At 36.7% G+C, this 17,477-nt stretch overlaps 1 protein-coding gene and 1 pseudogene across 3 annotated transcripts; one reads left to right on the top strand and one right to left on the bottom strand.

Moving 5' to 3' along the window:
• Positions 1-4,129: 4,129 nt before the first annotated feature.
• Positions 4,130-14,003, bottom strand: LOC117420977 (glial cell line-derived neurotrophic factor-like). 3 transcript variants are annotated; one of them, XM_059024971.1, is made up of 3 exons: positions 13,916-14,003; positions 9,562-9,777; positions 4,130-7,238 (listed from the first exon to the last, which is right to left on the bottom strand). In XM_059024971.1, exons 2-3 carry the CDS (start codon positions 9,749-9,751, stop codon positions 6,757-6,759), a joined length of 672 nt encoding a protein of 223 aa, XP_058880954.1. In that variant the 5' UTR covers positions 9,752-9,777; positions 13,916-14,003; the 3' UTR covers positions 4,130-6,756. The 3 variants fall into 3 exon arrangements, with proteins under 3 accessions (XP_058880954.1, XP_058880937.1, XP_033890691.1); XM_034034800.3 differs by having other exon boundaries at positions 4,131-7,238; positions 13,292-14,003; XM_059024954.1 differs by lacking the exon at positions 13,916-14,003 and having other exon boundaries at positions 9,562-10,138.
• LOC131706590 (uncharacterized) lies at positions 11,863-12,161 on the top strand (annotated as a pseudogene).
• Positions 14,004-17,477: the final 3,474 nt, after the last annotated feature.

Raw genomic sequence — 17,477 nt, forward strand, 5'->3', positions numbered from 1 at the left:
CTCTTTGCATGTAATGTAAGTGTAGACTATATTTATACCACCGGTGCACATTTTATATAATCTACTTGAAATCTGGCATGCAGTTTAATACTGTAATCTGTTTCCATGCTGTATTTTCTTTTTTAATAATCTGTTTTACTAATCTATTGTACATTTACCTGTAATATTGATATACAGATTGGAGTACAAGGGAAGCTTCTGTATTGGGAACCTCTGTCTTTGCATGAAAATAGTCTTGGTTCCCTCCATTCCAGCCATATGAGAATGTAGAAATGGAGGGAAGTGGGATCCAGTTGACCCACCAATGAATCAATTAAACTAATATAAAAAGGATGCAGAAAGCCCAATTATAGCAGTAGGCTGTAGGAAGTTTGAGAAGTAAACTGTTTCAGCTCCGAGACAAGTGCTACCAAAGCGATATATTTAAAGTGTTGTGTGACCCTGCAGCTGGAGAGCATGTCTGAGTCTGTATTAAAGTGTTGTGTGACCCTGCAGCTCAAGAGCGTGTCCCACAGAGCCAAGTCTAAAATGTGAGTAAATTGATGCCAGAAGGAAATTAAATTGTGTTGTGGAGCATGTAATAAAACTAACATTGTCATAGACTTGGCCAGGGGCTGCTCTATATGGTCACGAAGGAGGCTGGGTGTTGCTGGATGTGCATAAGATCAGAAACACAACAGTTGACAGGAAGAAGGAGGAGATTTCAGTCGAAACTGAACCACTTCATCACACGTTGCGTTCTTTCCAGTGTTTACTCGTCTCCAGTGAGTGTTTGCTGCACGATCAGCACTGCCTACCAAGGCCTGTGTTTCTGCTCTGTTGCACTGGCCTACTCCTGAGGAAACTAAACGGCTCACCTTGACAGGCTTCTCCTGGTGATTTTATCATATTAAGTGACTTCAAAAGAGGGTCAACATATCCTGTATCATAACTTAACCATTCCTCTTACACATTGAATGATGAAAATCTTGAGCAAAAGTTGCTTGGGGGATGGACATGGTTGAAAAACAACAGGGTCTAAAAACCCACATGCAGTAAGAGAGAATAAATGTCTTCAATCCTCGATCCCCACTGTCTAGTGTGCCACTTCTTTCATGTACTCACTCCCACAACATCTTTGTCTTTATTTATAAAGAGAACAGTTGTGATCTAAGTTAAGATGCAGGGGTTTGATCAGTTTATCTAAACAGCAGAAATAAACTAAAGGAACTAACATGCGCTGTTGGATGTCTGATTTCAATGACCTTGGGTACTTTGGTCCTTTATTTATTACTTAGACAGCACCTGTATTTACATCCATTGCTGTTTAGATCAACTGAGTATACCACACAGTGACCTTTCAAAAAGATTGTGCTCCTCAAACCACCCCTTGGCCCTCCCCCCAACCAATGGCAATGGGATTGTTTTCCCTGGAGACTTAACAACATTTGGTAGAATATAGACAGTGCCAAACTGATCAATCTGTACAGTATGTATGTGACTAATATCATATCTAGTTTCTTGTATTGGAATTAGGATAAATCAAATGTTAGATTGAATGTTAGTTGGTAGAGCAAAGCACTTTTCTATTCACACAGGGTACCATTATGAGGCTGTCCAACTTTTAAGAAGGTAGCATAATAGGCATGTCTGTGTGTTATTTAACTTCTACTGCAGAGTATATGTCAAAGAAATGAAACACATCCATAGATTAAGAAGTACTCTGCTTTTGTTAAACCACTTTCTTGCAAAATAATATAAGAGATATGCAGTAGCAGATCAGACCTATACGAGGAGCAGACGGCACTGCCTCATCTGTACAGGTGTCGCAGCGGTCTGGTGCTGGGGTTGCAGTATAACGTCAAAAAATCTAATCAAATTGCAGCACAGGAGCTGCTCTGCATGTTTTTTTTATTTAATTTATGTATGACTCTGGGCTACTCCTAGTCATTTGTTTAGCTAAATATTCTACTTTGTGAGCTGCAGATTTATTTGAATGTATGAATGGAGCAGCGCTTATTCAGTTTTGATGGTTTCTCAATATGATGCAATTAAAAACTACACCATTATTTATTCAGACTCCCCATTTAAGAAACCCTGAAGCTAATTCCTATTACTGTACCTGCTGTTTCATTCAGTATATTCAGTGTACTCCGGCAATCATTTGACCACACAAAGTCAAGGAGTGTGTGAGCAGGGGCACTATTACGGTGTCCATATTAGGACATCGTCATTTCTCATGTCTCCATGTCAGTTATCAGGAATGTCTTTGTCATGGATCATTTAGTTTGGCAATCAGTCGTCATTTCGCAATCATTTTTTCTGTCATCCCTCATGTGTTCTTTATGTCAGCCATTATTTGTATCAGGTATCATTTGTATTTTGTGTCCACCGTCACTCAAATTTCGAGTTATGGAAAACCTCTGTCAATGAAATTCTCTGTCAACCATTCGACAGCATTTTTTCTGGGACGTAACAGCCAATCACGTTTCTAAGTTTGCATATCCTATGATTTCATTGGCTACTACAAATGTCAATCAACTGAAAAGAAAAAGTGGACCCATAATTGTACTAATAATTGTCTTTGTCATCTTTTTTATGTTTTCAGCTCTTAAACTAGTGGAGATTGTTCAGATAAGTGTTCAATCCCATAACTGTCAAGGCAGTAGTTGTGAACCACTGTATTAAATTCCAGCAATACATTTTACAGTCATATATAGTATTCAAATGTGAGCGTGTGTGTGGGGTGTGGGGTGTGGGGTGTGGGGTGTGGGGTGGGGGTGGGGGTGGGAATACACTATACTTACGATATGCTTTTTTTCGTAATGGCTTCAGTCAGTCTTGCAATTTCTTTGTGGGTGTATCCATGTGTAAATACATTTCTAATAATAGAGTATCCTAATGACACGGAATAAAGTGTGTTATTTTGCGTTTTTTTCGTTTATGTAGCAATACTAACATTTACTTCGTTTTTTTTTTTTGTCTTCATATTTTTCATTTACATTTTTCAGTTGCTTCACATTCGCGTAGCCAATGAAATCATGGGATATGCAAACTTAGAGACGTGATTGGCTGTTACGTTAAGTTCCAGAAAAAATGCTGTCTGATGGTTGACAGAGAATTTCAGAGGTTTTCCATGACTCAAAATTTGAGCGACTGAGGTTTTCCGTGACTCGAGATTCGAGTGACGGCGGACACAAAATACAAATGATACCTGATACAAATAATGGCTGACATAAAAAACACATGAGGGATGACGACTGATCACCAAACTAAATGATCCATGACAAAGAAATTCCTGATAACTGACGCTGAGACTTGAGAAATGAAGATGTCCTAATATGGACACCGTACACTATACAGAAGTCAAAGCAATTAATGTTATTTGTTTAAAACTATTCATATACTAAGCACATATTGCCTTTCCTGTCGTTTGGGTAAAATGACCAATGCCCAGTGTAGTTTTTTTTGTGTTTTTCTTATCTTTGTGGAATGTGGAGCAACTCTCAATGGCAGTTGAGTTTTTTGATGTTTCAATGTAGCATTGACAGTCCTATCCACTCAGTCAGCATGCGTCCAAAGAATTGGTTTTATAGTGAAATAACTTTGTTAGCCACTGTCCAGGTACATTCCAGGCAAAAATCACAAACTATGATAATATATTTTAAAAGTGATCATCTGCACATGCTGTTTGGTTGGCTTTATTTTCAGGTGTATTTTACAAACACACATGCCAATATTATTTCACTGGGCATTTAGCAGTCTCTAACACACAATTGAACTTCCACATTAAACCCCTACATCCAAATTTGCTTATTAGTTTTATTAAGCATCAATGCTGAATCTTGACAATTTAGTTACTGCTTTCAGTAATATGGCCCTTTTATTGATAGGGTATTCAGCACAACCCATTGTGTTACTGGCAATTTGGGTTTGCAGCCACATCTTCCCTTGTAGGAGCCATTTTAATAGTGTTGCTCCGTTGAATACATGAGAAACCCTGGGCCTACTGTTCAGTATTTACACCAGTGTAATTCACTGCTGGAATGAGAAACAAACGTTAACTTTACAAAATAAACAACTGTCTTGCTGGTTGTATACTTTTAAAAAAAATGTATTCCTGAAAAACTCCCTTTTCCTTTGTCCGTCATTAATAAATAAATAAATAAATAAATAAGTAGGTCCAACTTTCAAGTTGTTTGTTTCGCATTGTGTAACATTAACATGGGTCTTTTTCACCTTACCAAAAAAATTGTGATCAGACAGCAGTTGGAAGTGATAGAAACAAGTTTAATTTTGTAAAAAGTTATAAAATGAATATTGTACAAAAATAAAGTCTCTAGAGAACTTTGGTTCAGTAACACAAAAGAGTGAGACATTAGTTGTATGTGATTTACAACCCTTTAGGGAAACGCACACTTTGTTTTTCAAAGAAATCATAACTTTACCTTTTTGTAGCTTATATATTAATAACCTTTTCATTGTTAAAACATGCATGGATGCACAGATTACATTTGTACAAGCCAATTGGGTGGCTTGCCTTAATGAATAAAACAATGCAAAGGATCTCCATTTTACCTAATGATAGAACAGTGCATGCTACTTTTGAACTGGAGCAATGCTAATAAGCTCATAACTTTTGACTTTCTATTGGGAGATATTTTAAACTTATTCTGTAAGTATTATTGTACAGTGTGTGTTTTATACTGATGATCCTATTAATAAAGATTAACGGAATGCAAATGATTCCATTTATGGCTACCATTCAAACTGTTCCCTTCAAACAGAAATTGACAAGATGTTTTTATATTTGCCAGACCTAATGTAAGCATGTATTTAAAAAAGGCATGTCAAAATGAGCCACCTATATCAAGCTTTACCAATTACAACAGATCATGTAATCCGTATCAAAATTTCCACAGGCACTGGCCATTAAATAAATAAATGTAGTATCTATTTTTATGTTTATACATGTAATGGAATCTTCCTTGACTTTCTATTTCACTAACAGTCTGTAAATCCAGGTTACCTCCAAGTATTGCAGAAAAATATTAACTGGACCATTGCCCATTGCCTTGGTTGAATGTCATAAACAGTAAACTTTGAAATTATATTTTCACAATTTAGCTCCAGCAACTAATTTAGATGGCGGTTAAAAACACATTTTCCAAATAATACAATCCTGACGAAAAATTACAATAGCGTTTTTAATAAAATGCACATTTATAAGAAAGCTTTATGACACCCTAAAAGAAGAAATAGGTAACCTCAGTGCATTACCCACTGTCAGTCTTTAGTGCAGTGCAGTAACTCCAAATAAAAACAGCAACAAACAACAGTTAAAACAAAGGCTTAGGCGTATATTCTAAACATCATCAAGAAATGTAGCAGGAATCCTCAAAATGTTAAGAACACTGAAGAAACCTCATTTGACGGACAAAAAGGTAAAGTTAGTGATTTTTCTTTCACGTAGCTCAAGTTTAAATACTATTACAAACTTGAAGTCTTGTTCCCAGCATCATGCAAACATTTTCACAAAACACATGTTCCACTTTGGCACCATTCAAGAGAAGTTTAAATAAATAAGAAAAAAGTACAGTTTCATCATAAAATGGACTGTAATAAATAATAATAAGTTAATTAAATTTCAATAAATATATTTTTATATATTTAGGAATCTGAATAGATGCATTGCATCAGGTAGTCCCTTCGGCCTCAGTGACCAGCCTTTGACTGAGTGATCTGATTAAAAGAGAATTAGGAGTCTTTTGTAAACTTTATAAATCTGTTCTGAGCAGCATAGCCAGATCTAAGCTAACCTTGACATGTAGCCTTTCCAAAGAAATGCCCATAAACACAACTCCCTTTCGTGCTACCTTTTCTTACTGATGCATTCAACATCTGGACCTATATTTCAAGAAAATAATGAATTCTTCACATAACTCATTTATGCAAGAGTATTGTAAAACCAGCTAATGTTATCAAAAATCTATGGATGCCTTATACATCCAAGTGAACAACTGGAATGAGGAGAGACCTGGCATACAATACTGTCTTTTATACTGAGGTTTACATTATCGCTACAGTTTCCCTTGTTGATATTTTACTACTTGTGAACCCTTCAGTGCTATTTTTTCCCCTATTTTGAAGAAAATCGCTGATTTAAATTATACCCAATGCAAATGCAGTAGTGTCAACAACTTGCATTAGTCTAATTCTAGAAGTAGTACTATTTTTAAAAACATACATTTATTACAGACAAACTGTACCCAAAACCATGTATGGGTGTGCTGCATATACAATGTATAAGAAGTTAAAGGTTATATGTTTCTTAGGGGTCTAGGATAATTTAACTAGACAACTGGTCAATTTAAGTTAGTAGGCTAAGTGATACTACTTTGAAGGAATGCAAAGAATATAACTGAATCAACTTCACTGCTGACTTTCCAGCTATGTTTATGAGCACAGAATCAGGTTTCCTTGAACAATAATGGGACCCATATACTGTAAACCTGCAGTGACCACAGGAACATAAAATATGTTGTAAAGCATGGCTTTCAAACCAGTTGCTCCTATATCTCCATGTACATGGACCAGAGCAGTCATGTCTTCTCCCTCCTGGCCCTTGGGCGGCTTAGACTTCTAGTACCAGCAGCCCCCTTGTCTTCTGTTCTGGATCCTTGGTCCTGTTCTCCCCCTGGTACTGATAATTATCTAGGAACCTTGGTCCCATCCTCAAATACTGCAGGAATGCAACATGTTCCAAAGAAAAACAATTCAGATACAGCCACATTTCTTGGCGGAATGTTTTTTAAGCGTGCGATAGTCTATCAGGTTGTCGTCTAAAAATGATACGTCATCGTCAAAGGCTGTGGGCCGACAGCAGGCCTGCATTTTCACTTTCTCCTTGGCCAGCTTTTTGTTTTTTGTTAAATTTTGCAGTATCATGTCATAGGTGGTCTCCCGGGAGTTGCAGGACCCGCTACAGTACCTGAAAATAAGCTCCTCTTTGGTCTGGTAACCTAAATCCAGGTCGGTTACGTTTAAATGGATCTCCTTTAAAACGCAGCCCCGGTTCCTGTTCCTGACAGGTTTTTTTACGGCAGTGTCTGTGTTTGCTGGAGCTTTTTGCCGTCTCTTGTCCCCTTTGTTCCGAGCTGGAAGTGCCCAGTCTGGGGATCTCTTTAATCTTTTTATTGTGGCTTGAATGAACTCCACTACATCTTCAAATTGCTCCGGATACAGCTCTGTCATAGTGTCTGTGTAAGAAAAAAAATGTTTTAATATCAACACTACCCGTCATAAGATAAAACAGTGCTTCAAAAGAAACTAATAGCAAGTGAATTTCAAGTACTGCATAACTAAATAAGCAAATTACTTTCTTTATTACAGTTTAAGAGAACTATATGTAGTGAATATGCTATAAACAGAGGCCCTCATTAACAGTTTCAGCAGCACTAAATCTCAAGTATAGGTGTTGACAGTATTCTAAAAAACACCTAATCGGGGGAACTCAAGGGTTCTAATTTGTGGAAAAGGAATGCACTCAACCCACAACTGAAATGTTTGCTTTTTTTTTTTATTTAAATTGTTTTATACTGTTTGCACCTACTAACTTTTGTAGGCGAAAACTAGATGGGAATAATTTAAAACCATAAAAATAATTTAAAAAATCTGACCAAGAGTGCCAATTTCTGTTCTCTGGTGGTCTTTGTAAACATCTGGTTGTTATCAGAGAATGAATGCAAATACCAGTAGGTGAGTTACTTAATTAGTATTGTTGGAAATATGAATATACTGCATACACAGTGCCAAGCATGTTGCATTGGCCCCACTCAGCTCTGCCTCCTCCAGTTTTCAAATGGAGCTGCCTGATTTTAAATACGCTAACTGATTTAGCTGTCAAATCTTTTGATTTTCAGCTGTAGATAATCTCTGAAAGCTGTACTTCCCTAGTGACCTACAGAAGTGCAAGCTTGCAGATTACTTTAAGTATAAGACTGCACATATACTGGCCCACCCAGATACTGCAGATAATAACAAGATGCAATCTGTTGATCAGTAAAGTTTAAAAAAAAAATAGAAAATGTAGGAATAAGAATTTTTTTTAATAAGGACCTGTAAATATTGAACCCATTTTGTCCAGATTGCATCAAAGACATGGTTTAAAATGATAAAGAAGCAGCATATGGGACATGCCACACTTAAGACCCTATGGGATGAAACGAACAGAGGTGGACACATGCTTTTATGCTTTTTATAATAATGAAGAATGCTTCAGGGGAATACAGGCCAAATGTGAGCCATTTGGAATTTAACATCAAAGAAACTTAAGGTCAGGAACTCTTTAAATGATTAATACAGCCATTCTTCATTACTTCATACACTACCTTGTCAGGACAGAAAAAAAGACATTGTCATTATTGTATGGTTAAAAAATCTGAAACTACAGCTGGTGTCACCTGTCTTACTGCCAGGTGAAGTGTAAAGTAATCCTACCAATTCACATACACAGCACAGCATTTGCTAACATATCAGTGTAAAGGGTTATCTGTTAACGAAGCAAATTTCAGATATTCGCAATATAGGTAATCTTGGAATTTGATTTTATCTTCAAAAGAAATCAGTAACTTTGTACAATAAGATTCCATATTCAATAAAAAAAAAAACACTATTGTGTTACTCATTCATCTTACCTACCAGCAGAATTGTAGATGAATGCTGTGATGCAAACTGTTGTATCTGAAGCAACTGAGATAATTCCTTTGTTACATTGTGTGAAGTCTGTTAGGTCTGTAAGATATCACTCATGACATCTACACTGCTGCTTGGTACATGATAGCAAACAGATTCTGTATAGAACTGGTACATGTAGTGAGAGAGGCTGTTTTCTTTTAGTCAAATCTACATGTTACACTCTTACACATTTATAAAATTCTGAACATTTAATCTACAAATGATTTATTTTTCTTACTGTTAGTGATTTATTTAAATCCAGAATTTTGTGTTAATTTTTTGTATTACTGGTGCTACAGAGTAGGTGTTCATTATATGGTGCTGACACTTTCTAACATAAAGACACTGAGTGATCTAAAATGTGTTACTTCTGTGTTCTGTATGGCTGGCATCTATAACTGCAAAGAAGTTCTGAACTCAAGTTAAAGCACCTTAATACAGTAAAAAGGACTGTATCTGTATCTAATAAGAAATTCACAAGCACCATAAAAAGGGACAGTAAAGAAAACTATTAAAATGTAATTTGCTAAAGGACTTCCCCAGCAAATAAGCACAAATTAAAATTGTACAAATTAAAAACTATATACATAGTAGACTATCCACTATGATTAAGTGACACTACCTGCCGAAAAAAAAAAATGTTACACCACAAAACCAGTCCTTATTTCTAATAATGCATTCCTTCAGGGATAACTTTGAAACATAAAGTAGATGCAGGCAAAAGTGGTTTGCATTCATACACTATATTCAGCAAATATGCCTAAAATTTGCTGTGGACTTTCATATGCACACATGGGAAAAATCTTGAAGTAACACTAAAATATTTGAGGAAATACGCCTACTTACATTCTTCAGGTAAGGACTCCACGCTAACCGATTGAGGTTCAGAATCTTCCAGTAGCAACGAAGGCACCTCTTGCTGCTGTTCCAGGTACGTCGACTTTTTCCTGCCAGAATACCAGTTTCCGAAGAGCGGACTTGTAGCGACAGCTGTCAGCAGCAACAAACACGTGGCCAAAACATCCCATAACTTCATCTTAGACTTAATTCCTATAAAGGAACCTTCAAATGAATAAGTACAAATTAAGTTGTTGTAGTACATTATCTGCCAAGTGTAAGGTCGAAGATAAACTAATGCCAAAAAAAACCCTGTTTTTAGCATACAATTAAACTACAAAGGCATGACGGATAGTTCAAACCACTTTTCCCAAAACAAGACAAGAGAATAAATTGTGACGACACATACGCTAAAGTAGGATTCATTTGAGGTGAATGCTGTCAATTACAATATCGTTTATTATTATTATTATTATTATTATTATTATTATTATTATTATTATTGTCAAAGCTGTGAGCAGATCTTGCCTTAAATTCATCATCAAACAGCCTAAAGAAACAGTTTTAGATTATTTTGAATTTCAGATGTCAGGTGGTGTAAAGTGGCTTACAGCTCAGTAATATATATATATATATATATATATATATATATATATATATATATATATATATATATATATATGTGTGTGTGTGTATTTCTGTTGCCAGAGGGGCGGAGACAATTGTGTAATTATATAAACACACCTTCAGTAAATCCTAAAATTAAACTGATAATGAAATACATTTAATATCTGACTCACAATCCATAATGACTTTGCAGCTCAAGCTGCTGCAACACTTGTGTATTTACCATGGAAACAGGTAGAATGGTATCAGTTATCCCTCCCTGCTTTGTGGACATTATGTGCACAGATGCAATACTGTATATCGGGCACTACAGACTGTACTTTCAAACTCTGCTTCAGGGGGTTCAAGTAAATGCCGTGTTCACATTTATGCGGATGCAAATATATTTTCACATCTACTATCCTTATCTCAAACTAAATACTGCAAATCACAATTAGTACAAATACAATAAGTTTTCGATAGGAAATGGAAATTATACTTGATAGTTTTTTTTTAATATAAAAAATCAAACATTGATGTGGAGTTTTTGTATGTGTTTTTTTTTTCTTTTAACGTTTTTAAAACAAATCAAATATAATATTTAGAAAACGCATGTCACTATAGGCTACATTTAACTAACCCACTGCAGAAAACTTGCTGATTGTAAATGTTAACCCATCACAAGCGTAGTTCAGAACTTTCACCTTTCACATTTCAATTCCAAAAGAGCACGTGTTTTCAAAATGATTAAGAATACTCGTTATCATAGGATTTCTAAATAGTTTTACTATTGGATTAAGAAGTATGGATTAAGAAGACTGCCAGAAAGCGAAATTGAAAGTAATTTTACAAAGTCACGGTTAAAAAAAGTAAATAGGTAACAATGATGATGGCACATGAAATATAAAGCACTGTCGATAAAACTATGCCTCGATACTTGTAGCAGTCTCTACTACTAATATTACTTGGGGATACTTTAAAATGTTTACTTTATACACAAGAGGGCAGACTGGAGCACCTGCCATTAAGGTGTATGTGTGTGTGAGGTAGCACTTATTATTATTATTTTATTAAATTACACTAGCATATATGCATTAAAATAAAGATGTTCAGTGGTCTAAGGCAGGTGACACTAAATTAACATTTGGATTGCAAACAAAAACACGTCCCCACGTGTTGTTATAACTCTTTAAATAACATATCTGTCATCTTTCTTTTCATTGTTAACATCCTGACAACTTTTTACACATAACTTTAAAGTCTGTTTCAAAGCTCTTTTCAAAATGTCCGCTCTAGTGCCTTGGGGTTTGAGATCTGTCCTCTAAATCACTGCAAGAAGAGCGATGATGATAATTAAAAGAACACAACAAATGCTCTGGCTTTTCTGTTCAGTACCATATCATGGATCGTATTGCTGTGTTACCTTTGACAGTGTGGGCAATAATCCTTACACTAGAGCGGACATTTTGAAAAGGGCTTTGAAACAGTCTTTAAAGTGTAAAAAGTTGTCAGGGTGTTAACAATGAAAAGAAATTACAGGTACATTATTTAAACAGTTATAGCAACTCGTGGGGACGTGTAACGTTGTAGGCTATTTTTCAGAACTCATACTTCGTCGTTAACGTTCAAGGTTTTGCATGTGGTACACAGCAGGGGGTAAACAAACGAGTTTTAAAGAATCCGCACTAAACAAAGTCTTAAAGTATGTTAAACACTTTCGGTTTTGTGATCACGTTACCAAAACAATGGTATTTGATCCGCCGCTATCAGAAATCCACCGAGTTGCTGAACCGCAAACTGCCTTTCCAGCGGCTGGTCAGAGAAATCGCCCAGGATTTCAAGACAGACTATCGCTTCCAGAGCTCCGCTGCAGGAGGCTACCGAGGCTTACGTGGTCGGACTCTTTGGAGGACAACAATTTGTGTGCCATTCACGCCAAGCCAGTCACCATCATGCCCAAAGATAACCAGCTGGCCCGCCGCATCCGAGGTGAACGCGCATAAACTGGAACCCGGTTAAAGAAACTACTACTACTACTATTATTTTGAAACAATTAAAGTACTATAGTATTTTGTATGCGGTAACTTTGCTGTAGGCTACTGAAGTATATACAAAATATGCAGTACTGTGCATTACGGGTGACTTCTTCCAAGGTATTATACAGCAATGTATTTAAGTAATGCCGTAGTATATGTGTTGTTAAGGCAGCCTACATTTTTGGGTACACATAAATACCATCTTTTAACCTCACTTATATGATCCAAACGTTACATCCAGGGAAACAGCGGCAGTACATGTACAGTAATAACAAAAGCAGTTTAGCTTTGAAACTTTGGCCGAACTAGTCTGATAGATGAATAGACACGAGATCTGATGAGAGAAAATAATTTTCCAGATGGTGTCAGAACCCTTTGCCTGTGTGAGTATTTTTAATTGTGGACGAAAACTCGCTAGCATAGTCAGTTAGCCAAAATACTGTAATTAGTCATTTCCCATCTCCCAGTTATAAACTGTATTACCATTATAAATTGTATTTAACTAATACAAAAACACACATTAGCCTACGGTCAGACCTTATATGATTTAAAGTACCACATACATTTGCCAAGTTGCAGAAGTGTGTACTCAGTACACTGTGTAGCATGAGCATTTGGAGTCTCATGGGATTATTGTGGAAAAAAATATTTGACGAGCAGCCGTATACAAAACAAACCCTTAGTCACAGCAGGGAGGTATGCCGTGCAATACCCTGTGTTTACAGTAATGAAAATACTCCTCTCGTATTTTTCAGAAATAATCGATTTAGAACGCATTGTGCAACTCGGGTACATATGTGGCCTAGGTGTTAACCATAAAATTCATGAAAACTAACAAACATACAAAAATACAAAATAGAAAGCGCCAAGTAGTACCCTATATCTAGCCACAAACACATAACATCTGGGGAAGTTTAAAGCACTGCATGTGTCCATATGTAGCATGCTTAATAAATACTGGAATCATACGGGGTGGAAACGCTTTTTATGCTACAGATGCGTGTTATGACAGTGGTGTTAATATAAAACATATGTTCATAAATGTAAAGTTTGAGAGCTCATTTAAAATGAAATCAATATATACTTTGCCTACCTACCTTTTATTTGGTCTCTTCAGACCTATTATTATAAACATGAATCTGAAAATCCAAGTAAAACGCCAAGAAATGCATTTAATTGTTCCTGGTTTGACACCACAAGGGAAAAAAGTGTTATTTTCTTTTTTTTTTCGTAACACGTTTTTAAAAAGCTTTTGAAAAAAAAAAATTTCCAGCTTTTGTTATGCTTCGTACCTAATTCCCTCCGCTGAGACCAATAGTACGACGAGCCACAGTTAAGGCAAACGGTTTGTTTGAGAACAGACTCCCAAACTCACTCGTCTGAAAATGGGATGCTGAGACCCACGCTAGAAATCTGTGAAATACACACCATCAGCAACTGCAGGGAGTCAAATGAAGACATCAGGACTCCTGTAACGGCAGCTGGTCGAGATAGCATGGGTATAAAAACAGCTGAGAAGCGTGAACAGGACTCTTTAGTCGAGTTATCAAGATTATGACTTTGAATAAGAGAAAAGCGCCACTCTTCCCTCCCTTAGAGGCAGATCGCGTACAATTAGATCCAACTGGAATGTGAGAAGTAAAACAGACAGCTTCTACAATCCCAATTTGGTTAGGATATCCTCCCCCTGACAACCCGAGAAGAGCTCGTTTAATCCCTACCCTTGTCTTGGGATCAAATATTAGAAACAGTACAGCTGTATCTTGGGCAGTTGCGGGTGTAGTCATTACAGATGCGCCGCTGCCTACACGCAGCCTATCTCTTTGTCAGAGTAAGCTGTAAGTGAGATGGATTTATAGGTTATGGAGCCGGTGACGCTCCACCTGAGTCGCTCCTGATTCGCCTCCAGATCTAAACACAGTTTTACCCCTCCAAGTAGCCGTGGTTCAGTTCTACTAAGAGCCTGCAGATTTCAGATGTCTGTTGAATTATGTTAGACTGCCTCTTCAACTCGTATTAGGTGACACGCAATGCCGAACGCTTCTGAAATGGTGTGGTCAAGCTTTTTTCATTGCTTATGTAACGTGGTGGTCGCAGATTGTGAATGGATGCAAATTAAATGAATTCTGAGCACTTCTTTTTAAAATAACATATAAATCCATTTTATTGAGAACCATGTGAAGAACATAAGAGTATTTTATTGGCACTGGCTATACATAACTATCTTTCATTGAATTGCAGGCAAAGCGACAGTTGCTTTAAACACATACAATTGATAAGCAAACAGTGTTGAATACTGTCGGTCAAGTTGCAGCATAAACAAGCAAACAAAAACAGATCAGGTCATTTTGACATAGGCTATTAGTGGTTTTAGGCACATTGCAACCCATGTACTTGCACGAGGCCCCTAGGCAGCAAGGGACCTTGTATTTACGATCATTAAAAAAAAAAAACTAATTTCAACACACTACACAAAGTTTGCTTGCGCTTGCCGTAAGCGCTGCAAATTTGAGGGGGAGGGGGAAGGGGTGGGGGGTACATGTGTGTCTCTCACGCGTAGAGCTGCGTGTTTGAATGAACCTTGAAACAAATTAAAATGAATGCGTTTTCAGCCAATGTATTGTCCTTGTCTCTGCGGAGCTCGACTACTGCAAGGGGAATTTGCGGAACCTGTTTACTAACCTCAGCCTTGCGTCTGCTTTTGACTGTGCCTGTGACAACTAGAGTCGGGGGAGAGACGCTATTGTTGCCTGAACATTAAATGAATCAAAAACGACATTTACTTTCTACAATCGCATGAACGTTTGACTAGACTATGGCAGTTATCGGTCGTGCACCAGATTTGCTGAAAACGGGATTATTCAGATATAATTGCAGACTTTTCCACTGCGAATCACGAAAGGTTAATTTCTAACTGCCTCTGATTGGTAAAATGAAATACATTTAATAGTGTCGTTGTTGCCCTGTTTAAAAGTCATGGTATGGTAGCGTTGTATTACTGCTAAGAACAGGGGCCCCGGAATCGAGCTTTGCATGGGACCACAGCAGGACAAACGCCAGTGACAGCAAGGAGACCAAAGATGACATTTTCCAGTATTAAGAAGAATAACGACGACCCTTTAATTACTTTAGAGATTAATTATTTAGGAGTATTTATCAACCGAACACTTTGTATATTGTCTGTGTAAATAATAATAATAATAATAATAATAATAATAATAATAATAATAATAATAATAATACGATCAAGGACAGGGGAATGTGCAGTCAGGGGTCGTTATTTTTTCGAAAGCATGAAAACAGCTACTGCAAGTCTTCCTATTGGCATGCAAACAGAAAAACGAAAGTCTGCTTTCCGGTTGAGTTTACCGAACGCTGTCTGTGCAGAAGCCAGTTTACAAAATGTGGAAGTTTCCTGGGTGACCATCACTTAAGGTTTTAAAGCAGGTGCGCAGATCTTTATCCTATACTAAAGTCTGCCGACAGAGCACTATAGGTTGCCAGATGCCAAGAGAAAGCCTGGAAGTTGATGCCGATAAAAAGCAGCGCCTTCAGATTGGAACTATATGCCACTTTATAAGGAATTATTCTAGGAAATGAAGCAGACACATGACGTAATGGTAAGGCAGACACATGACGTAATGGTAAGGAAAGGAGCTCATAATGAGACGTGTCACTTGATTATCGCCCTTGTAAAACGTACTGCTAAAATGTATGTAATATGATTGTCCCTATACGACAACATTTACTACAGTATCAATATTCCATACTGTAAAGTAATATCAGTTAATGTATTATTATTATTATTATTATTATTATTATTATTATTATTATTATTATTATTATTATTATTATTATTATTATTAATTAGTCATTTACCAGACGCTTTTATCCAAAGTGACTTATAGAGACTATAGGGGTGAACTATGCATTGTATCTTCCTCTGCTACACATTTTTATAAAAATAGTGATATTTACTACACTATTCTATAGTAATAATACAATTTACTGTAGTCATTTGCAGTAATGCTTTTTTGTATTAAACTACAATAATAATTAACATTCCTGCTGTAAATTGTAGTAGGCTATTTACTGTTGGAAACTGTAAAGGGATGTACAGTATATAAGGGCTAGAGTACTGAGCTACCTGTTTCTCAGGGCCAAAAAAGGGGGAGAGGCAATGAGTTGATAGGTAAATAAAGATTATTGTGTCTTTAAGGACTAACACCCCAGAAGACATTTTCTAATTGGTTAGAGGATTGTATGATATAAAAGACATCCAACGATACATACAATAACCCAGCTTTATCAACCCTGTATTAAAGTCAACCAGATTCGCTGCCTTGCCCATCATAACTAAAGCTGATTTGCAGCAGGGAGATGCAGCTTTTATATACTAAAGAGAACATGTGATGGACATTATTGGTTTATTCGGTTAATCAGCCTGTTTACACAGAAATGTTTGCTAAATATGGCAGGTGTTTCCCTGTTTTTTTTTTTGGTCTAACCTCTTATATTTGTTTTCACTAACAAGGGGGGATGGTTTTCAAAGCATGATAACTTACACTGTGCAAAACAAAACATGACTTCTTAGTTTGAAGGAAACTTTGACTATTCTCAAAATCAAGATAGATAGATTTTTCAAGTTTTGAAAATAAGGTCCAAGGAGCATATGGAGAGAGAGAGAGAGAGAGAGAGAGAGAGAGAGAGAGAGAGAGAGAGAGAGAGAGAGAGAGAGAGAGAGAGAGAGAGAGAGATACAGCGTGGGTATCTGTTTTATGTCTAGCTGACAGGTTATCATTAAAGCAGTTTATGTCTCTCAATAAACATATTAAAGTACAGTTTGCTAAAGTTAGTAAAATATTAGTTTGACTAAAACTAAGATAAAACAGATACAAATACTTTAACACCCTATTATTTAATAAAGTGACTTGCGGTCCCTGAACTGTTCTCTAAATTATGCTTCGGCATCTATTTCCACACAGCTGAACCATTCATCTGCACTACACTAGACAATAGGTTTTCATGCTAGAATTAAATGGAAATGTACATATTATATTTATATGCAAGTGATTCAACTTTAGCTTAAGACCTGTCTGAGTGTATGTCACAAAGACGGCCGGAGTGGGTGGCGTCAGACCAGATGCAGGAAATAAACAGACAGAGATGTGGTTTGGTGAAGCTGGGCGCGTGATCGCGCTCAGGATTTAATCAACCAAACAGAAAATAAAAGGGTTTTAAACACAAAAACACTGGACACGGCACTACACGCCAAAATAAAGA

Source organism: Acipenser ruthenus, chromosome 1, assembly GCF_902713425.1.
Source record: "Acipenser ruthenus chromosome 1, fAciRut3.2 maternal haplotype, whole genome shotgun sequence".
Taxonomy (NCBI): domain Eukaryota; kingdom Metazoa; phylum Chordata; class Actinopteri; order Acipenseriformes; family Acipenseridae; genus Acipenser; species Acipenser ruthenus.